Source organism: Calonectris borealis, chromosome 1 (genome assembly GCF_964195595.1).
Source record: "Calonectris borealis chromosome 1, bCalBor7.hap1.2, whole genome shotgun sequence".
In the NCBI taxonomy this organism is placed as follows: domain Eukaryota; kingdom Metazoa; phylum Chordata; class Aves; order Procellariiformes; family Procellariidae; genus Calonectris; species Calonectris borealis.
Window position 1 is genome coordinate 159,668,834 of NC_134312.1, and position 23,633 is coordinate 159,692,466.

The window sequence follows — 23,633 nt, forward strand, 5'->3', positions numbered from 1 at the left end:
ATACGGAATGTTGCCAAAGCTTAAGCTTTGTGTTTGTAGTGTTCCTAAAGTCATGAGTCCTTTAGGTATGCCCTATCTTATCTTTTAATGTGATAAAAATAATAAATAGATATCAGAGACAATCTGTTACCAGAAAGGTTTGAAAGCTTTATAGTTATAATTACAGATATAATTATGAGAAACATTAAATATGGATGAAGTTTTCACACTTACAGTTTAAAAGATAAAACAGATTTTGTTCTTGGATTAAAAACTGGAAACTGGTTCTGTAAGTATGGTACATGATGACTTTAGACCTAAGTTTGTCTAAAAGTAAAACATAACATTTAAAAATGATCCTTGGGAATGCTAAGATTACAAAATATCAGAGGAAGAATTGTGCCTAGACATATCTGTAATCCTTAAACCAGAGAGGTAGACTCTGAAATGTCTTTAACTATCACCAGTGATTTTGGATGATACTGTTATTGGATTATCTAGAACCTCTAATGACTCCGGCAGCAGCATTGTCCTAAGTTGCAATCTCTTTCTGCACAGACTAGAAGATCTATCAATAAAACTCAATTACAGTATGAGTCCCTTTCACTGAAGTTAACGGTTATATATGTGGCTGACTTCAGTGACAGGAGAGTTAGCTGACAGTGCATACACTTTGAAAAAAATATACCTAATAATAATGACAAACTACTACTGCGATTTTTAGAAATATCAATATCACTGATTTCTACATTAATATCTTCCTTGTTAAGCTGAGGTCATGATGTGATAATATTTATGAAGATGATCAATAGAAAACTTCATGATAGAAACAAAGTTCTTATAAATGTAATTATTATAACACAATATTATTCTAACAATTGTGCAGGAGAGGCTGTTGTTATTGTTAAGTCCCTCTGTAAAAGAGCAGTAGTGTAAGGGAGTAGTCTAGGAACCATCTGTTAATAGCAGATGTATGTTCAGAGCTTCTCACTGGAGAAAATGGACTTGATTGGGTAAGCACAGTAAGAATTAAGATAAGAATTTGGGAATAAAAGACACATTTAAAAGGACAAATGAAAGGAAATTTGCCTAGGTGCTTACATTGCTTTCACAGTCACCAAGCAACAAATAAATTTTAACCCTTCTCCCTTCTATTTTTTACAAGGAGTCAGATAAAAAGCAAGCACTTTTCCATCTAGGCTTTCTATCTTTTAAATTCCCAGAGTCTCTGAAAACAAGCGTAACTTGGAATATGAAAGAAATATTTTTAACTGCCTGGTGATGTTGGCAGCTGTATAGTAGTTGGCATGAGCTATCTGAGCTTTTAAGAGGACTTATTCTAAATAGAAAGGTTATTTAAAACTTCCCTTCTGCACAATGTTACTGGTATATTATTATCACAGGAACCTTAATCTCAGATTTCCTGATTTTTATTGGTATAAAATTACAGCCATTAATTACGGATATGCCAGAAGTGTCTTTTTTTTTTTTTTTTCTTTTTACTTTCTGTAAATTATCTTCTTTAAGGACAGTCTCTTGATCGGAAAACAAGGTTCTGTGCTCTAAAACTGGACGGTGGTATAGGGGGGAAGCAAACTAAGGCTGATGACTTGGCTTATTGACCATAGGAACCATCATTTTTTTAACGTGAAGGGCCTAATGCAGTTATGCATGTGTAGGCATTTAGTGCTACTTGAAATGAGTAATGTGTCCAAGACACTCAAGTATGACACGGGGCTCTCAGGTGTGGCACAGGACCTACAGAGACCTGTGACCTCCTAGATCAGCATCTAGAGGTTAAGAGGGTTACCACCAGGCATCCCAAATGGCACTAGCAATCTGTGGAAAATCAAATTGAGTTTGGGTATTTGCATGGACTGAATTGCAGGAAGGAGCTTTAAAACTAGAATGCAAAGTGTTTGTGACTAAATAGAGCTTATTCTGCACTTGATGTGAAAATCTGTTCTTTTGTACGATTAAATGTATTAGTAAGAAATTAGCAAGAAAGAAGTTAGTATTTGCTACCCTAGAAATTAGTATTTGCTATATCAAATCTGTGACTTGAAAGGTTCCGTTATTATTAATCTGCCAGTCTGTACGTATCTTGCATTTATATTTTGGTGCTTCAAAGAAAGCTCCAAAATCATTGTTAAAATCAGGATGCTCATAACACAGCTGACCTTATTTTCCCACTATGAATCCAGCTTGTAAATTACATCTACTTTCATAAAATACTGATATAATATAGAATTTAAAGCTTAAAAAAAAATGTTCATGAGCTAGAATAGTTGTCTAGAATGGTGCAGTGAAGGTGTTTCACAGAAGTAGATCGCCCTGGTTTTCAGAATTAATTAATTGCATATCATTCACCTATATAATGTAAGAGAGCAGCATTAATAATACTTATGAGATAACTTGTCTAAAGTCAATGTAGAACCACAGTATTATTTCATCAGAAAATGTTTATTGAGTGATCCTGGCCCAGAATCAATTTAATTTGAGCTTCAAGAACTTCTTCTCTGCAGCATGGAACTCTGTGCTCTCTTCCGGATTTATTTTAAGTTCATTGCTATATTCTCACTAGCTTGGTGCTTTTGCCTTGTGTTCTGGCAATATGGCAAAACAGAAGCGTCTTTTAGAAAAACGTATAGGAATGGAAATTTTGTTTCAAAATTGCGTGCTCAGAGTTATACATCTAAATTCATATAGCAGAAGAAGAAACTATAAATTCTTGATATCTTAAAGAGAAATCTATCTCTTATCAATCACCTGATCCAAGCTTATTTCTATATTAGTACTTCCTATACAGCAGTGTGAATTTCGCATTTAGGTTCTATCACTTTCTGAATTCATTACTTGACATTAAATCACCATTATTGAGAATAACCTTTAAGCTTTTCAGAACTACATAATCTTTCTATTCTCAGAGGTTTTTGTCATCCTTCAGCGTATGCTTTGTGTGATTTTGATGAAGTGGGGTTCATACAGTCCCACAGGTCACTAATGAAAATGGATAGCACAGAACCCAGGCCAATTCCTCTGAGGTCCCAGTTAATGTATTGCTCCCTATTTGAAAGCTGTACAGCTGCTACTTACCTGCTTCATGATCCACCAGCCATTTTTTATGTCTGCTATGGTATTTTTACCAATGCAGTAGTTCTTTAGTCAGCAGCTGTGCAGACAGACATAGGGTTCCTTTCAACTAATACAGAAAATCCTTCAGCTCCAGCTAATTCGTTTTTAGTTATTGACTTCTTTACCTAATTGACCATTTGGAATGTTTTTTTAATACCTTACCAATAAATATCCTTCTTAATTTTTTCTGTAATTTTCTGGATCTGGAAGCTACATGAGCAGATTGGTAATTTTGAATGGCTTTCTGATGATATCTTAGAAAATTAATAGAATACCAGCATAAAAAAATCCCATTTTTTCTCCATTTCTATTTTCGGCAGGAAGTTAGGAGCTACCTCGGATAATTTGTCTCTTAAGTTGTCAAAACCTCTCTTTGAAGAACGGCCCTAGTAAAGAGATGGTGCTCAAAGAAAGATTGTGCTCACATGATGTGCTGGTTTTGGCTGGGGTAGAGTTAATTTTCTTCACATTAGCTAGTATGGGGCTGTTTTGGATTTGTGCTGGAAACAGAGTTGATAAAACAGGGATGTTTTTGTTACTGCTGAGCAGTGCTTACACAAAGTCAAGGTGTTTTCTGCTTCTCACCCCACCCCACAGCGAGCAGGCTGGGGTGCACAAGAAGCTGGGAGGGGACACAGCTGGGACAGCTGACCCCAACTGACCAAAGGGCTATTACACACCATATGATGTCATGCTCAGCAATAAACTAGGGGCAAGGTTGGCGGGGGGGGCCACTGCTCAGGGACTGGCTGGGCATCGGTCAGTTGGTTGTGAGCAATTGTTTTCATTTGCATCACTTGTCTTTCTTGGGTTTTATTTCTCTCTCTTTGTTATTTTCATTTTCGTTTTCATTACTATTATTACTATTATTATTACTATTATTATTATTATTATTATTATTATGTTACTTTATTTCAATTATTAAACTGTTCTTATCTCAACCTACGAGTTTTCTCACTTTTACCCTTCCAATTCTCTTCCCCCCATGGTGCTGGGGGGGGAGTGAGCAAGCCGCTGTGTGGTGCTTAGTTGCTGGCTGGGGTTAAACCATGACACATGAGCACATAGTGGTTGAAAGACCATTTTTGCTACAGATGCCATGGAAAACAGGCACGTGTCGTGCCAAGATATATCAATTCAGGTTCTTCTTGTGATGTACATATGATGTATGTAGTCAGAACATTCTTCAGACAGTTAAAAACATGTCAGAGTAGCACTCCTATGTCTTTTGCAACAATCTTATTATTGAAGGGTTCTTATCAAGCGATGTGGAGTCAATTATCTCCTTCTACATCCTTTACATTCCTGTGCAGAACTAATTTCTCAGCTCACCTGTTGGGTTGATGCTGTAGTCCATACACATTGAATACTAGGCATAGAAATATTCAGTTTGTCTATTGGGATGAATTATTTCTTTGGTTGTGTTGCAAGAATTCATAATTTTATCAAGGCACCCTATTCAGCAAGATATTTAAGCCCATTGCCTAATTGAACTTTTGAGATGCTTAAAACTAGTTATGTGCTGAATCAGCATCTCAGTATTTAGTTGATATTGATATGGCCTATGAAGGAATAAAACCATTTAAATCACCTTATATTGAAAACAACTGGTAATATTGTAGCCATTTCTAGACTAGATGTCTAATATCTAACTTTTTAGCAGGGCCTGTTGTGACACGACAGGGGGGAATGGTTTTAAACTAAAAGAGGGTAGATTCAGACTAGATATTAGGAGGAAATCTTTTACAATGAGGGTGGTGAAACACTGGCACAGGTTGCCCAGAGAGGTGGTAGATGCCCCATCCCTGGAAACATTCAAGGTCAGGTTGGACGGGGCTCTGAGCAACCTCATCTAGTTGAAGACATCCCTGCCACGGCAGGGGAGTTGGACTAGATGACCTTTAAAGATCCCTTCCAACCCAAACTATTCTATGATTCTATGATTTTCTAGTCCATGTAGATTAGTCTATGCTTATTTACTGTCTTGAGGCAGAACACAAATTGCCTAGTGACATTGGTCCAAATAAAGCCTGTATCTGTACGGGGACAGGTACTATAAGCAGAGATTCTTCCTTTTTAGCCTAAATCATACTCAATACATGGAGACAGCTTTTCTTCTTCAGAAGGAGGCTTGATGTGATATAAAAATGACCTAGATTTAAATGAAGCATTTAAAATGAGTGCTTTGCATTGTAGTGATTGAGCCAGCAATACTTTTAATAATATGCCCTCACGCTGCTAGCCTCTTGGATCTGAGGGATTTTCTAATGCAAACTGTAATGTAAAATTCATTAGCTACCAGTAGCCAGGGTTCTGAATCTGCTTGAGCCAATGAATTAATTTTCATTTCTGAAAATATTCATAAAATGTTGTCTTATGATAATCCTATATATTATAATGGCTTTTAGATGGCAGTATCATAAATCTAACGTACTTAAAGCATACAACTGGGTATGAATTAACATATTCTAGTATAAAGGAATTAAGGTGCCCAGATGAATTTTTAAATCCTTGAATGACATGTGCTGAGCATGTTTACAAAAAGTGAAATGAGTACACGTGTGCTTTTGTATCTGTCTGTCTTTCTAGTTACGCACATAGCTAAATTTCAGGGTCGTCTTTAAAACTTCAGCTGGAACTATACATGTCCGTGTGTGCATCCATGCAGATATGTATGGCACTCTGGTATCATGAAGAAATGACTACAGGATGGGTGCAACTACAGTTATTTCTCTGCATTTATAATTGCCTAGGAAAAATTGTGTAGGAAGCTTTAGTTTCACACTGTCAGATTTAGACTAATCTATTGCTATCGCATGCGGTGCATAAAAGCAAGAAAAATAAAGTAATTAAAGCCTCTGTTCACCCAATTTAGTTGTCAAAATGCATCTATGAGTTAGATTAAAAGAAGAGGACTTTCAGAAGAACAATAAGATACTAATTACACTAAAGGGCAGACTGAAAAGTTTCGCCTTTTCTGTGGACAAGCAAGATTAATTAAAATGATAAATTTTAAGGCACTGGTCTGAAACCTCAGGATAACGGGGTGAATACTACAAGATTTTCTGTGTAACTTTCAGCAATTCATTTTGGGTGTTTCTATATCAAAAGTCTGTGCTGTGACCAGGGAGTCAGAATCAACCTGAACATGAATGGAAAAATGCTATCAACTCAGACCAGAACTCACCGTGATTAGCTTTTCAAGTCTGATTTGAAATTGCCCTAGGACTGAACAAAGATCAGGATTTTCATTTGTTGGATGAGAGAATACAAGCAAGGAGAAAAACGGATGTTGCTTAGCTGTGTGCCTGTTCAGCACAGTTGGAGCTATGTCATATTGCAACCTTTCTTCTCTTTGGTTTACCCAGCTGATTCAGAGCATAAGTAACATGAATACTCACTTCTGCGTTGTAATACTGTGCTGTGTTGCTTTGTAGACCCTAACAGGGACCTGCTCAGGATGGAGGGGGGTGGTTTGCTAAGGCTACCTCTTAACTAAACTACTTCTTGGGAAATGGGGTGACCAGTTTTGGCAAAGGACTATGTATTGCAATTATTAACTGGGTGCTCTAAATGCTTAGGGGAAATCCACTGCCTGAGCTTCTCCTTACCAAAGTTTGGGAGTACTTGGGTACCCATCTTTATGCCAGAGGCACAGACTTAACAGGACAGGGAGCTACAAACTTGTCCTCCCTCTCCTTTTAGCTTCTATGTCCCTTAGCACTGGACCTACCTGAATTCCCATTGCGGTGCAGCATGACGGAGCCTCTTCAGCAGCTCAGCCCCGGGTACCAGAGGAGCTGGGAAGACAAGTGATGCTCAGCTTCTGACAACAGTAAAAAATGGCCAACACACTGTGTTGCAGTGCTGCCCCTTGTCTTGTGATCTTTCTATTTTTCAGTGTTACATTTACCAACATAAATCAGTTTGAACCAGTTCAAACCAGTTCAAATTTTTTCACCTGTTCTATCAAATCATTACTGGAGTGACCTAAAAGTGAATCAAATCTGTTTCAGTCACAGCAATACCTAGATACCAATTGCACTAAACATGTAATGATTTGACTTCTTTGCCTGTGACTGTGGCTATCCATCTGTGGTGGAAACCTGGCCTGACCAAGGTACAAGAAGCTGAATACTGACAAGTCATCTGCAGTGCTAAAGAGTGTCAAAGCTAGCTCAGGTAATGTCTGTGGAAGTCCAAGTCACAGTATTGACTGCAGTTGAACACACTCTCAGGATTTGCAAAGGAGCCTGAAGCACTAAGTGTCCAAACTGCATTAAACAGCAGTTCCTGCAGCTGTGTGTTAACTCCTGTGTGTCTTGGAGAGTCTCCATTTTTGATGGGGTCTCTAGGCATTAGTATGAAACTTCTGCTGTTAGTATTTGTACTATCATTACATAAGACTGAAGTCTTAGGAGACAGTTAGCTTGCCCTGTACAGTAAGTGCTTAATTAATGAAAATAACATACCAAAGAACATCAGATAGCAAAAATAATAGCTGATGTACTTTTCACTTTAGTCCTCTCGCTTTCAAGTATTTAGTTTTGCTATGAGTTGAGTTTATGTAACGCCTTAATTTTGTATTTTTCACAGAAATGTAACCTGGAATAATTTAGCTATCCCAGACACCCACTGTTCCAGAGAGCTAGAAGAAGGTTACCAGTGCCCACCTGGATTTAAATGCATGGACCTTGAAGATCTGGGACTAAGCAGGCAAGAGCTGGGCTACAGTGGCTTTAATGAGATAGGTCTGTCCTACTGGTAACATCCATTTCAGTATCCATTTAAAAATGTTTATGAAATGAATAGAACAGATAGCTCATGTCTGTGCTGAAAAGATATCAAGTGCAATCAGTATTCTGCTCAAGTAAAGCACATGCCAGAAAGAGAAGCTGTGCTATTTGCTTTGGAATGATGAAGTTATCATCTATTTTTACATTGCTTGGGATCCCAGGATTTAAATAACTTTAAAACAATGTCTTTATTTAAGAAGAGTCAACCGTTGATTATCACCAGTATGCAAATGCGATGACTAATTTCTGCATTTTATTTATGATTCATTTAAAAGTATATAATTCATCCTATTTGTCTAATTTTAGTAGTAATTCCCATGCAAAAAACCCCACCCAAAATTACTTTGATAATCATCTTGGTACTAAAGAGAAGAGGGGAGAGAAAATGATATCATGTATCTGCGGCAATCTCGATTCAAACTGTGTAAGTCAGAACATCAGCCAGAAAAATGATTGGGAGTCAGGCAGATTTTGCGATACAGGTGCAATTTGTGTTCTGTGAAAAACACTACAGAGTCACCGGGAGAATATATTCTCTGCTAGCTGCAATGTGTCATGCCATCCCCATGGGGAAACGAGCGTAGAACAATAATTCAGGAAAGGTGGCAAGAGCGTGGGGAGCTGTGGCAAGATCCATATCCAAATGGAAAATATGCAGTTACCCTGTCAGAACATTGTGGTCATCTCACATTTATTTAACAGACAAAGGTCCAACAGGAGCCTGCAGCTTAAATTTTCATTTCAGCACAGGTAGGGAAGTCCCTTCAAATGATAAAACATGCCTGCAGGCCATATTTTTTTGATGCATCTCTCTGACTCTGATAAGCTTTTTTTTTTCATTTTTCCTGGCTTGAGCTCCAGACTGTTATCCTGGCCCCAGCTGAACTTGAAGGTAATAAAAAGGTTTAATGACTGAATGACTGCAATTTTTTTTGAATATTGAAAGCCTTTGCAAGCTGAAATCACTTCAGTTGATTCCCAGACTGCTGAATATACACAATGAGCCAGAGAGTTACAAGAAATAGTCTCAGAGTCCTGTTACAACAAGTACTCTGTGATACCAAATACTTTCTGAACAAAAACTGCCATTGTGTCCTTTCTTTTTTCTTGTGAGAAAGGGAGAAAAAACTGTTTTCAGCCAAGCTCCATTCTGTTTCCTCTGGAAGTCAGAAGCATACCAGTTGTACCAGTACTGCTAGCTGAATAGCATTACTGATAGTACCTATCTTTTATGTAAATTTTTTCTTCAGTAGATCTCAAAGGATAACCCTGTCTAATCTCTCAACCTGCAGATTCCTAAGTTAGTGGCATTCTGCCAGGCCTGGGTGAACACAAGCTGAGTTCACACTAGAAGCTAAAAACATCCACACACAAGTTCTCTAGTTTGAGATGGTTTGGCAGGGGAGTGTGGGATAGGTGTTTCACCGGAAGAATTATGCCTCAGATTGAAATCACCCTTCTTATCTTGACATGCAAAATTATTTGTGGCATTGAAGGCTGTCATTCTAGCTGCCTACCTGGTCACCAGGGAAAAGTAGTTGCAATGCCTTAGACAAGCTTAAGTGGGTAGATGATTTGAGCAAGGCTCAGAGTGCTTAATAAAGGAGGCCAGTATGTTTTTAGTGATGGGGGTAGGTTGGCAAAGACAGGTGAAGTAGTTTGTCCAAGGGTGCGTGCAAAGCTCATTGAAAAAACAGGGCTCAGACTTCGGTCTCCTGAGTCGCAGTCCTATAATTTATCAATATGTCATCTGAGTGCTGCATTTTAAAGATCAAAGATTGCTAATAGACTTAGGAGACTTGTCATTGATATATTGTTTTTGTCTAGAAATAGGTAACTAGGATATAACACTTCTCCGTACAGCAGCCAGAAGTTAAGTTGAATATCAATTGAAAGCTGATAACCAAACTTAAAATACTGGGTAAGACACAGCAGCTTTGCCACAAAATGTTAAATAAGCTTCCTCAAGTTAGGAATGTTATAAACAGGGTTATAACCAGCAAGTTTATCAATATTTTATAAATCTCCATTTTGTGATGCACCTTTGTACGTAGTTAACAGGTAAGTAATGCAGTAGATCTATTCTGTGTAATGATACTATTTTATTGTATACATTCATTGATATTTTACTTGCAGATATTACTATGCAGCCTGTCCTGTTGGTTCCTGAAATCTATCATTACAAAAATCACAAAAGCATAGCAGTTTGGCAGCTACTGTATAATTAGTACCACTTAATTTGCGGTATATAAGTACAAGCATATTTGATTTGATCATTTCTGTTATTTTTCTTCTCTTTAAAGAAAAAGGGAGGGTTTTTTACAATTTTATTACTGGGTGAAGACCAAACTGTCCTAATCAGGTAAAAGTTAATAGAATTTTTTATACTGTGAGGGCTATGCAAAGTAGGTAGTTTCATATTTGGCAAATCCCTTAATTGTGGCCATACCCCGCTCCCACTTTTATAAATGGCTTTGGCTTTAAAGGGATGAAAATTGGAAAGATGATAGTAAGTTGTAAGTTGTAAGTTTTGGTACTTGATAACATATTTATTTCCCAGGTTTTCTATTTTTAGTTTTGAGGTGTTCTGTTTATCTGTTTTATGTATGCTTCTGTGCAAGTATGTATGTATTGTTTAAGGAAGAACATAGTTATAGACTACTGATAAATATGGCTTGAAGTCGTCTTGTCAAAATAATCTAGGCCATCCCCTTTCAATGTGAAGCAGACTTCCCAGTCTTTCCAGGCAATCTATTGCACTGCTTCATTGTCTGTACTCTTAGGAAGATTTTCCTAAAGTATAACCTGACTCTTTCTTTTTTGCAATTTTAGATCATAATTTCTCACCTTATTCACTATTGACATAAAGAAAAACTTTAAAAAAGCTTTTCTGCATCTTTCAAAACTATCATTAATCCTCTTCTACCCTCTATGGGCCTGCTGGGCCATATAGCTCCAAATGTTTCAGTCTTTTGCTATAGGACTTATATTTTATACCTTAAATTATTCTTATTGTCCTTCTCTAGACTTTCTCCAGCTGATTCACCTCTTTGTTGAAGTGCAGTAGTGGCAGAATACCCCAGTAGAGCCATTACTTTGTGTGTTTAAGCTTTGTTACAGTTTCTACATCCTAGTGAGATGTTTTCCATTTTCAGAACAGCAGGTTGTGGGTGATTCATGTATATTTCTGATTGGTTACAGCCCTTGTGTCTTTTGAAAGAGCTGCCATCACTGTTTCCTATCCTTTATTTGTTTACTTGATTATTTCTTTTTAAATGTAGACCCTTGCATTTGTCTCTGTTGAATAGCATACTTTCTTTTTTTTCCAGACAATTTCTTCAATTTGCAAAGATCTTCTGGAATTTAAATTTTTTCCTCCTGAATACTTTCAGTGCCTCTTAGCTTACTTTTATCTGAAATTTGATGAGTATAATTTATTTTCTATCAACCTGATCAAGAGTGAAAAAATAAATAGAACCAGACCAAGATCAGACTCTGTTGGAACCTCATTTGACAGTCATCTTCTCTGACAATGTTTCATTAATAGCTGCTCATAAGGATACTTAAAAATCGTTTTGCACCCATCACACAGTAGTTCCACCTAGCCATATTTCTGTATGTTGTCATGGTGAGACAATGTTAAAAGCCTTTTAAAATCAAGATGTAGACCATCAAGTGCTTCTCCTTTCTTTACAAAACCTCCTTCCATTCTGCATTTGTATAGTAATAATACAATAAGATTTGTGCCATAGGTTCTCCAATGCCTGCACCCTTTCAGTATGTATTAATAATATAATACTTACACCTGATGTTTGTGAAGGTAATTTTTCAAACATGGGCCACATCAGCATATATCTACAGCTAATGCCTCTGTTCTTCAACGTACATATTTATAGATTGGCTGTAGAATGAAACACCAATTGGTTTTGCCAACTTACCAGTGTAATCTCTAATAAGAGTGAAATTACTAAAAGCTGGGGCAGTTCTGTCTGGCTATACCTCTAGGAAAGTTATGAGCAACAGCCACAGAGGTCTATCTTAGAACTGTTTGTGAAACTGGAGAATCAATGAAACACTGAGTGGAGAACCAATTAGCCAAGGCCTCAGTACCCCCAAATCCCTAGGTGACGTGACTTCAGATGTTTCAGGTTGCAGCTGATGGCAGGCTACAAGAAGTTACTGCTTTCTTTTAGTAAGTTGCTCATGAACTCAGTAGAAACCGAGTACTCTTTCCAACAGTTTGACACAGAACTTAACTTCTTAAGTAGGTGCTGTTCTTATACAGTGGGAACCTTCATATTAAATGAAGTCTTTTATCCATCAGGATACTTGAAAGGTTTTTCAAATACTACCTGTGGGGCTGAGTGGGAGTAAGAGAAAGGATATGAATGAGAGGCTTGGCTGGCTCTGTGGATGTGAGTGGCAAAGCTCCTTACTATTGACTACACCCGTATGGTACTGTCAAGCTCTTCTCTTTCTCAGACTTCTTAGCTGATTTTGATTCAGGCTCCTGTAAAAAGGTTAATGTTTCCTTCATATTAGAACAGCCTTCAGCCTTGTCTCCCACTGAGAGCATCAGGTACATCCATAGTTGGCCTGTTTCTTCTTTCTGATTTTATTGTCTTCTTCTCTGTGTTTTTCCTAGCTGTGTTTAATTCCGTAGGGTGTAGCTGATAGGATGACAGTATCATGAAGTGTGAAAAAAATGCTAGAATAAATATTGAGAAAAATGACCTTTGTTTTCTGAATAAACCCCAGTAATTGTACAACTCATTAGGCATGTGATTGTATTTGCATAAGTGTTTTCATCTGATATATCTAAAAAGCATAAATACAATTGTTGAATTAAATACAAGCATGCAAGACTTGGCAATTGGAGAACTATGACAAGTACTTCTGCCTTCCATGTCACATGTTTATCTGAATGTGCATCTACCTTTAGTCAATATTTAACATGGCAATAATTGCTATCAGGGCCACACTAAGGATATTGGTAGAGCTGTCTATGTGGGTGCTGCTGGAAAGGGTGCCACATAGACACAAATGTGCCAGAACCCCTGCTGTTGCTGGATTCCGGGCAGTTTTCCTCCTTACCTGTACTTTCCACACAGTACAGATCCTTTTGCATTCAGGTTTTTGTAACATCTGGCTAGTAATCATTCCACATGCCTCATGGGTGCAATCATCTGTAATCATCTACAGATGTACACTTGCAGCTACATTACTGATTTTACTCTTGACATAATCCTAGAGAATGTTTTTTTGTGATTTACAGTGCTACAAATTGCTTCAAATATTCTCAAAAAGAAAAGGAAGTCCAGAATGAGAGATACCTAAAATTTAAAAAATTTTCTACAAAGTAAGGGAAAGAAGTTTTATGCCATGAAAGATCATTCTGAAAGGAGAAGATGATCTTATTCTATGTTGTATCATCAACCCATCTGTAATTGCTAGGGCCAGTACCCTATTAAATTATACTAATTACATCTCATACCTGGAGGGAGTATTTGACAAAGACTACCATATTAATGTCCTGTTTACACAGAGGAGATAAACACACACATGTTGTATCTTGGAGACAAATAATGACACTTCAATGGTAAGGAGTGCTTCAAACTACATATACAAAAATTGCATCTGTATTAAGCCTTACTTGCCTTACAGTAGAAGTGAACACTGTTCAATGGCACAATGAGCCAGCAAAATCATCTCATTTCATGGGCTGTAAAGCAGCAACAGAGCTTTAGGTCTCAGATATTTCCCATGTTTATTATAAGGCCTTTTCTCTTATAGTATGTGACACAGAATTTAAATATTCTTGGCATGCCTACAGTTGAGAGCCTTTTTTAAAATTGGTAATTAGAAGAAAAGATTTTGTATGTCACTGTGAAAAATGTCTGCCATGATTAGGTTAAAAGTGAACCTAATTTAATGTTTGTTAAAGGAAACATCAGGGTGGGGCCAAAGTCAACTTTCTCAATTCACTTATAGGTATTGTTTTAGTAAAAGACTTGTAGAGGGATCAAAATAGCCCCTTTGTTTACCCATGAATTGAAATTTTATCTACCAAACACAGGAGTTACATTGGTTCTCTAAGGATTTCTTTTATGATGGGGAAAAGACTTTCGAGTGTGCAACCATTTTGAATTGCAAAGGCGCTGCTCTTAGACTGGAAGAAGATTGGGGTGGCATTAGGCCCATTGTTCAGAAGGAAGGAGTTAAGGTTAAGACAGTATGCTGTGAATGTGGATTGTACTTAACAATCCATTAAGTACATTTTCCATGAGAGATTTAATGTTGCCTAGAGGTCGGGTACCTGTCTCTAGGATTAGAATTCATAGTGGCTGAGTAGTGTGTTGAGTTGTGAGGTGTGATGGACACATGAAAGCCAAACAGCTGGAAAGGGAGAAAGGATGCTCATACCAGTCTGGAATAAAAGCTGAGAAATCAGCCTAAATCAGATCCCCAATTAGGTGCTCCTAGAAGCAGCAAGCATTCAGAGCTACAAGTCCATTTGTTTATGTGGACACCTGTGTAATGAATTTGGCTGCAGGAGACTGATACAGGTTCTTAAAGAGAAAGCAGAAGTGACCCACGTAGCGCAGTGGTCAAAGTGAGACTCTTGCATTCTGGAAGGATGCCCTACTCACCCTTGTGCAGGGGCTGGGGCAGAGCACACTCCCTTCCATTTCCCTCCCCCTGAGTCTGCAGCAGCAGGAATTCCTGGCCCCGGAGGAGAGCAAGCAACACAAGACTGGTGACTAGAGGGAGTACTATAAAGACCTGCTCTTTTTCATTCTTCCGTGAAGTTATTTCCAATTTTTCTCCATGGACTGCCTAACACAAAAATGTATAAAACCACCTTTAACGTGTAGGAGGCTGAATGTTAACAAGACATACCAACAGAAAAGAAAACACTTGAAAATCCAACTTGCCATTCCTGCTGCCACTGGATGAAGGAAAGAGCCTGTCACTGGTGGCAGAGGCTGACCTTTTCATTTGTCCATTACTCCAAGCCCACCTGACACACTTGTCTCTTGGTGGCAGTATTAGCAGCCACTTGGTCTTTCCAGGTCCCTGCATGAGCAAAAGAAGCAGGTGGATTATGACTGATTAGTTTTACTAGGCAACTGCCTATTCTGCCAGCTCTGAGACTTCCAGGTCCATGAGGAACAGTGAATTATGAGTTGATGAACAGAATGAAAATTATATTTGCAGGTTATTTGTTCAAAGTAGGAGATACAACTGATAGTGAAAAGGATTGCAAGGTTGTTTTCAGCCTCCTATATGCCTCCTTGCTCCCCCCACTACCCTTTCGCTCAGTCATCTCCACGTGAATGAAGCCAGTGTTGTTTTGCGCAGATGTATATGGCCAGAAATGCAGATCAGCCTCAACACCACAGCCTGACTCCCTTGGCTCTGAGTCAGTTGGTATCTGGGATAATAGAAAGCAATGAGGGGATGTAATTGTTAAGTCAGAGCCTCCACTTAATTGTACCTGTTAAAGGCTGAGAGATTAAGATCTTAGGAAGGAAGCATTGGCTCAGTAATGATTTCATCAAAATTTGTGGTCAGACTCTTTAAATCTACAGATGATATGTCCACTTGATATACGCATTGAGTCTTAATACTCTGTTTATCCTAGCAAGCACATCATAGTATTAAATACTTTGATAAACAGGTCTAATCTTATTCCACTTATGCAGCTCTTTGATTCAGGCACTTGCATGTAAAGTACCTAATAAGGAGGCCTTCATCCATGACCATAGCCTGTGGAGTTATCATGTGGTAACATGACAAGTGATAACGATGTTAATGTGTGAAGGTGTAAGAATGTAATTAGGGAAGCCATTCAGACTGTCTAGCAATAAAACTCGTATTTTCTGAATGTGAGCCAAATGACTTAAAGCATGCCCCATTAGTCCACTGATTGAGAAACCAGTGAAAATCATTATTTAAAAAATGGTGATAGATTTTTGTTTTTCTCACTGGAATTCCTTCCTAGGCCTTGCAATAGGGCCCTGATCCCAGCTGAGGCACTGTTTTGGGCAAAAGAGTCTCCACCCAGAGAATTTCACTTATTTGTTTTACTACCAACTAACACATACTTACAATCACTCGTTCAGGTATTAAGAAGCAAGGAAGACAAACAGAGACACTTGGGGAAAACACCTTTCCTCCTTCACCTGTCTCAACTTCCGTCCACACGCCTCCCCTCCCCATGTCCTGGTCCCCGCTCCTCTGCTTTTGCAGCGTGTGAGGTGGGGAGCGGCTCCGGAAGCTGGGGCTGGTGCATAGTGCTTTCTTTTTATTGCGGCTCCTTGTTTCTTACTCCTCTGCTGCAGCTCCTTCCTTCTTAATCATCTCCTCTGCCCCAGAATGGGCTTAGCCATGGGCTGCAGTCCCTTCACAGGTGCCCCTACTCTGGCGTGCCCCCTGCTACCAAAGCCTGCCAGTTATGCCCACTGCAGGCACCGAAATAAACCTAGGCATGACAGCTTAGGCCACCTTTACATAGGCACTTTTAGGTTATACAGGTTTTTGGTGAGCACAGAGGAGTAAAGAAAACGGTTCATATGCCCTGTGCACGTGAGAACAGTGCAGTCCTCATTGTGTTGTTCCTCTTGGGAAATAATTCTAGTTATGTAGGATGTGAACGCTGTGAGGAGTGAAGCATGGCTATGTGAATAAGATAAACAAGTTCAGTTTGTTCCTGAGATATAATGAACATGTTGAAGGGGAGTCAACTAATAAATCCCTGTTTAGGCTTAAGGCACAATATTGTTTTCACTGGTTGCAGCTTCTTTAGGACCTGCTTACAAGGCTATATTTTGTTTCTCATAAGAAAGCATTTAATAATAGAAGGCTTTGGGGGTTTTGTTTTTTCTTTGGGGTTTCTTTTTATTTGGCAGGAGAAGTAGTAATGGAATTCAGTGGTTGGAAGTTGAATGTAGACAAATGTATTTAGGAAAACATGAACATTTTGTATCAGTAAGTGTCACTACCTATAAAAATAATTACCAGGAAGTCGAAGTGAAAACACTTGGTATTTCTCCATGCTAGAGCCCATACAGAAGTTACTGAATTTGGTGCAGGAAACACTTGATTAAAATCTCAGCTTTTTTTGCTATACAAATTAATTTAAAATTCTTCTAGTTTAATGCTAGATTAAATTATCCCAGAGGTTCCTTTGGGCCTTAGGATTGATTCTGTATATTATTTATTCTTTAGCTTGACAGTTTTGTCTCAGTCTTATATGTGGCTGAGAAGCGAATGACCTGCAGTCATAGCATAGGAGAAGTAGTCTTTGTCTTTTGCTTTGTGGTTTTTTTAACTATGGTTCTGACACTTGAATACTTTAAACAAAAGATAACAGAAGAGAAGTAATGCCAACCTACCATGGTCTATGGGTTAGTATTTTCTTTCATTGTAAATACCTGTGCTGTATTTTAGCATTTGTATTCTTAAGTGTTGTTTGATTTTACTCCTGGTTTTATATTGTCCTGGTTTCGGCTGGGATAGAGTTAATTTTCTTCCTAGTAGCTGGTATAGTGCTGTGTTTTGGATTTAGTATGAGAATAATGTTGATAACACACTGATGTTTTAGTTGTTAGGTAGTGCGTACACAAAATCTTACACAAAGGACTTCTCAGCTTCTCATGCTCTACCGACTGAGAAGGCTGGAGATGCATAAGAACCTGGGAGGGGACATGCCTGGGACAGCTGACCCAAACTGGCCAAAGGGATATTCCATACCATATGATGTCATGCTCAGCATATAAACCAGGGGAAAGCTGGCCTGGGGGCCGCTGCTCGAGGACTGGCTGGGCATTGCGCATCACTTGCTTTGTATGTTCTGTTATTGTTGTTGTTGTTATTACTATTATTATTACTATTTTATTTTACTTCAATTATTAAACTGTTCTTATTCAACCCATGAGTTTTCTCACCTCTACTTTTCCGATTCTCTCGCCCATCCCACTATGGGGGGGAGTGAGCGAGCGGCTGTGTGGTGCTCAGTTGCTGGCTGGGGTTAAACCATGACACATTTTCCTGTTCTCAAACACTTCTTAATGATTCTAAACCTGTTCTTCCTCCTTGCAGTGAAAAAAAATGCAGATCTACAATATATTCAGTTTTCACAGAATATGAAAAAGCATTTTTTGACACAATATTCCTCTCTCTTGATGTTCACCTTTAATTCCACTCACTGTTTCGCCACTCTTTCCTTTGAGGTTCCAAATGCCAGTTTGCATAGAGGCTTAGCTTCAGAAAACACAATAATGACCATCTTTCTACGAGGGTTTTACCCACAAACACCATTTTCCATTATGTTCTTCAGCAGGATGTGTAATTTTTGCCATCAACGTTTTGAAAGCTCTGTTCATCTTACATTATGCTTGCTTGTGTTCTTTGTTAGTATTATATCTTGTAAGGATACAGGATAATATCTTTTAGATAAATTTTCCTCTTACTGAAATTTTCTTGATACATCAAGTAGAAACAATGTTTTAGGGACTCTTGTCATGATCCAAAGCAATAAATGTAGCTTTTCCTTCATGATTTTTTTTTTCTCAGAAATTCTGGATTTTTATTCTGTTCACCAAGTGATGACTTTTTTGATGCCTCATTCATGTACTGCCTCTCATGCTTTTATGACATCTAGGTGGCTGAGTTACCACTTTTTCCTTTCCTCAAGAAAATGTCTCTTTTGAATGCCTTATCGTCCATGTGCAATTAATATCATTATTAACTTACTAATTGAACAATTAAAACAGTTTCAGGCATTCTGGTCCATCCTTCCGCCCCTGATGACATGCTCAGTAGTTTAGTTGATACCTTAAACTTAAAATAGGAAATATGATTGATGTAGTCTTGAACTGACAGAACTGAGAGATTTGGCAACACGGTGTGTAGAAAATTCATTTTGCTATTAAAAGAATTACTCAGGCTTGTCTAAGAAGCAAGATGGTATAATTTAATTCTCAAATTGGTGCATCAAGAAAGGACTGTTGCTTATGAGCAGAAACAGAAATGAAGAAGAGTAGGCAAACTTAATTTATCAAAATGTGCTTATATGGCACAAATATTTTCAGCCTTGGCAGTGTCCCTGGGACGTGCATATCTTGCATTGCACAGTAAAGCAGAGTCTGGTAAACCAACACCTAGCAGACAACAGATAACAATAAGTTTTTCCCCTTGACTTATCTCCACATTCTGTAAAGTAGACTTTATATTTTGATCCTATTTCTGTGCCTTTTGTATAAGTTTCTACGGCTTGGCAAGGATATCCCACCTTATGCTTGTCACTTTTCCCCCTTAAATGAATGCTTACGGTTTATTGTTATGTGTACAGCTCCAAAAGCAGGTGTCTCTGTTTTTTTCGGATATAATGCTGTCAGAATATTTGTGCTGCTGCATTAGGTGGGCTCGAAGACGCTCATACCGGGTTGTTGCCTCTGCAAAGTTATTTCTTGACTTGGAGACAGTCCTGTCCTCATTATACCTGCTTTCTCCATTTAGATTTAAGTTTATTCAAGGGTTCATAAACCTTATAATCACAATACCAATTTTTAAGCCATCTCCCAGGATGACTGGTTAGCAGCTGACTGGTTTTAGAAATGCTGATATCCTCAGTATGGAGTTTTCTTCTGAGCAGACACTGAGTGATTGGCCCTTATTTACTGACTTCCTTTGATCATAAATATACTGTTTATCCTTTGTAAATCACTTGCTCCCACAGCCTACAGGACAGGGTTTATAACCCTCTATTAACTGTATATGTAAGGGAATATCCCTGTACATTATACTTTGAACATACAGTTTTTCTTACTTAAAAGTTATGCAATAAGGTTTACAAAAAGCAGACAAATACATGTGATTCACTATTTTTTCCTGATAGAGATGAGATATGGCAGTTACCAAACAATTTGGGGGTGATAGTGGTTTTAGGGTGAGTGACAATTAGCTTGGTTTAGCAAAAATTCTGTGGCACGTGGCAAAATTATTATTGCTATAGAAGGACTGACCATGCCTTTCAAACCTGAGGTCTTGATGAGCCTTCCACTGAAGAGGTGTAGTTTGCCAGACATCTTCAGATTATTTCTGTTTTGTTCTTTAGTATGACAATTCCTTCTAAACAAGCGGAATAATTTTAAAATGGAGGTTCTCTAACATAAGGCAGCGTTAGTCAGTGAGCTTGCATGGTTTGGGAATGTACGGGGAAAGGAGAAAACAGGTCATTTCTTGGTTTGCAGGGAACACAATGACAAAATGATCAGACTCTAGCAGGGAGCATGTTTCCTGAAAATTTTCAGTCTCTTCAAGCTCTCTGAATTCTTACTGTTGCTGAAGGGAGTCACATCTGTTGTATCATTGTTGTGTGGGTGATGTAGATTAAGTTTTACTGGAGAATGTATTAGCAAAGAGTCTTTCATGAGAGATTTTCGGCAGATAAGAAACAACTGTGTCTTAAATACATTATGTAAGGCCCTGAATTGTCATGGAAAGCCAATGGGCTTTATTTAAAGGCTGTATCTCAACTGGTGGACCTGCATGTCTGAGGTCCTGGTTTTGTATGCCCTGGCTGTGTTGTGACCTTATACCGGAGAGATACTTCATTGATCCTTCTTTATTCCTGCTTGATTTCTGTGGGAGAAGGAATGCCGATACGTAGAGCGGAAGGCAGCTCCAGCCTCCCTTCCCCAGGGCTGAGGCACCAGTGTCCTGGCACTCCACAGCACACACCGACTGCTTAAACTGGTTGTACTATGTGGGTCCAAGGGCATGACTGGGATGTAAATATTGGCTGTCACTGATGGTCACAGTGAGGTCTTTGTATTTCTGTGTTGGAAGAGCAACACAGAGATACCTAAACCCACAGATTTTCAAAAAAGGATACTAAGACAATGCTTCTGATTTTAGACAGCTGAATAAGTGGCCTGAATATGGGGAAAAAAAAAATAGTGGGACGCTCCAGTTAACTCCGTTAGCTATTTGATGTTTCTGTGTGCTTGCCACTTTTCTCACTGAGGCTGTTTTAGTTGCCTAGTTAATTAAGACTTTTTCTTTTTTTTTTAAGCAATGGTTTAGAGACACAAAAAAATTGCACAAATAATGTCCATTGAATTAGGCCTGTTACACTAACAAATGGTATGTGGGAAGTTGTAGAGTTTTGGAAACTTAGAGTAATTTGAGCAGCCCTCCAGAATTTTAATTTATTGCTGTGTTAATCCCAAAGTAATTGAGTCTTGCATTAAACCAGGCAATCAGGTGAAACTAATGTGAATGGATTAGTACGGTTGTCTTGTACTGACGGTCAAAGAAAACTTTACTGCTGCTGAGAGAATTCAGTGGAACATACTTTCCCCTGCCATTTCAGGGTGTTCCGTGTTAGTTTCAACAGCTAAATAGTTGGATCTAGCATGGAACAAAACAACCTTCCAGAAAACTTTACTTTTTCTTTTGTTCTCAATTTTGTTTGTAATTGTGGATCTTTCCTGGTGGCCATCTTTTTCTGCTATATATAGTCTGATATATCACTCGTGTCATTATAGTATGCTGCACAGAATTTAATGACCTGTCTGACATCTGTGCTGTGCGCTTCCTCCTCTCTCTCTTTCATTCCCATCTGCGCCTGGGAACGCAGAAGGAATGGTTTGCACATTGAACCAGTATGTTTTGATCAGATTTCATTTTGAAAGCAAGTATTTTGAAGATTTCCTTCTAATATACCTTCTGATAAGTACTTGCGTGATAGGGATGGCAATGTTAAAAAAAAATAGTCATACTTGCTGATTTTAAGTAAAAGGCCCATAAACTGTCACTGATCATAAGCTGCAGAGATGGAAGAGCAAAGTGTGGCAGAAAGGCTGTCTTAATTGAAGGGTGTAAGAAAATGGAAGTTGAGGCAGATTAAATGCGAGCTTTAATTGCATCTCGTTATGCTTTTTTCTACTGTAAGCTATAACACCTCAGACATATCGATCCCGTATTGACATATAACTTCATGTACTGTTTCTTAATTTATCTCAAGTAGCATAGTCTTAAATTCTATGTAAATAAGTTTTCCCCTGTGATTAGTAGGAGACCACAAGCATAATAACAAAAAAAATTGAAAATTCAGTAGAGCTCACTGGCATCAGCACAACTGTTGGCTTCTTACTGAACCACTTAAATCCCTGCCCCTTGCTCCCTACTGCGTTGTGTCTTAAGAGGGCTTATTTGCTCCAACATAAGGGTTTAAGGAGTCCTGGAATGGAGCTTGCTGGGGAATGTGGTGCTGGAAACATTGCAACTGGCTGCGCAGGGCGCAAGCTCCCAGAGGGCGTCCCTAGCAGAGGGCAGCCTTTGCACCGCCTCCCCCAGAGAGTCTGCAGTGTGTCAGCGACGCTGCTGCAGACTGTGAGTTAGAGGTAGTGGAGGTACTATTTCCACAGATGACCTTCTTGTGCTTACTTTCTGCTGCCCCTGCTCCAGCATAGCGAGGCCTCCCAGCGTGATTTCGAGATGATACACACTCTGCGAAGGCGAGGGAGGCAATTTGCTTTTGTACTGCTGCTACTGTTTACTTATAATTCCTATGGGAAGCTTGAGTTAAAACACTCAGGTCTATTATCTACAGTGACATTTCTTTTTCTGTAATGCAGAATGCTAACCAAAGGGTCTGATAACTTGAGAGGCTGAGTAAAGCAGTCAGGGGACACATGAGTGCTAGGAATGCCACGGTCAAAGGGAAATAAATGCGCATTAAGACCATCTCCGTAATGAGGATTTACTAAGAAAATAAATATAAAGAGCTGCTTCAAGCAAAAACAACCTCCCAGCCCACCCGTTTGCACTCTGCATGAGAACTGAGGAAAGGCTTATGTCAAACACAAGAACTATTTGTGTGGATAGCTACTCAACAACTCACAGTCTGACAAGGAATAGAGAACAATGTGAAAAAATAGAGGAGTTAAAGGTGTGACAGTAGCGTGAACAGTTGAAAACAAAAGGCGTGACTAATTTCAGCCAGGCTAAGGAGCAGGAAACTCTTAGCCAATAGGCAAAGCATGAAGTTAGGCAATTAGAAACCTGTCATTCCATACCAAGAAAATTAGATCCTATCGGTTTAATTATCAGTCAGTGCCATTAAGACAATATAGCTCTGCATAATGAAAGCTGCAGTTACTGGGTAATAGAAGTAATTGTTTTCTCAGTGGAAGATCTTCACTTTCAGGCAAGAGCTTCAGTATGTGACCAGTTTACAGGCTTTGACCTTCAACACTTGCATAATGCATGGGACACATGTTTTTACCTTGCCTCCTGACATTTGATTATTATATCCTAAACAGCATTTTCGTAAAGTTGGTGGAAATGAGCAAAAACACCCACTACAAATGCAATCTACAATAGTCATGCAACATGCCCTCTGTTACTGCAATTAGAGCAGCTTACCAAATCATCTTTGATTTAAGACCTTTGATTTGATAACACAGGGCCAGCTTGCAGCTTGGCTTTCCCACTTCTGCTGGGGAATAAGGGGGAATAATGCTATTCCAGAAAATCTAGATCACAGATGGTCGCTCTAGAGGGGGTAGCACACACAGAGCAGAAGCTTAGGTGTGACTCTCCAGCACATCTCATCTGTGGTAACTGACTTCATACATGCTGCTACCCTTGCAGTACCCTGTGGCAAATGTGTAATGACATACTCCTTCTTCATTAAATAGTGCACAGTCT

At 38.7% G+C, this 23,633-nt stretch overlaps 1 protein-coding gene across 1 annotated transcript in view; it reads left to right on the forward strand.

The window, feature by feature from the left end:
• Window positions 1-23,633, forward strand: part of NALCN (sodium leak channel, non-selective) — a 237,906-nt gene that overhangs the window by 40,315 nt on the left and 173,958 nt on the right. The window contains exon 6 of the mRNA XM_075137770.1: window positions 7,711-7,865. Within this exon, the coding sequence (XP_074993871.1) occupies window positions 7,711-7,865 (155 nt within the window). The remainder of the gene's footprint in view (window positions 1-7,710; window positions 7,866-23,633) is intronic.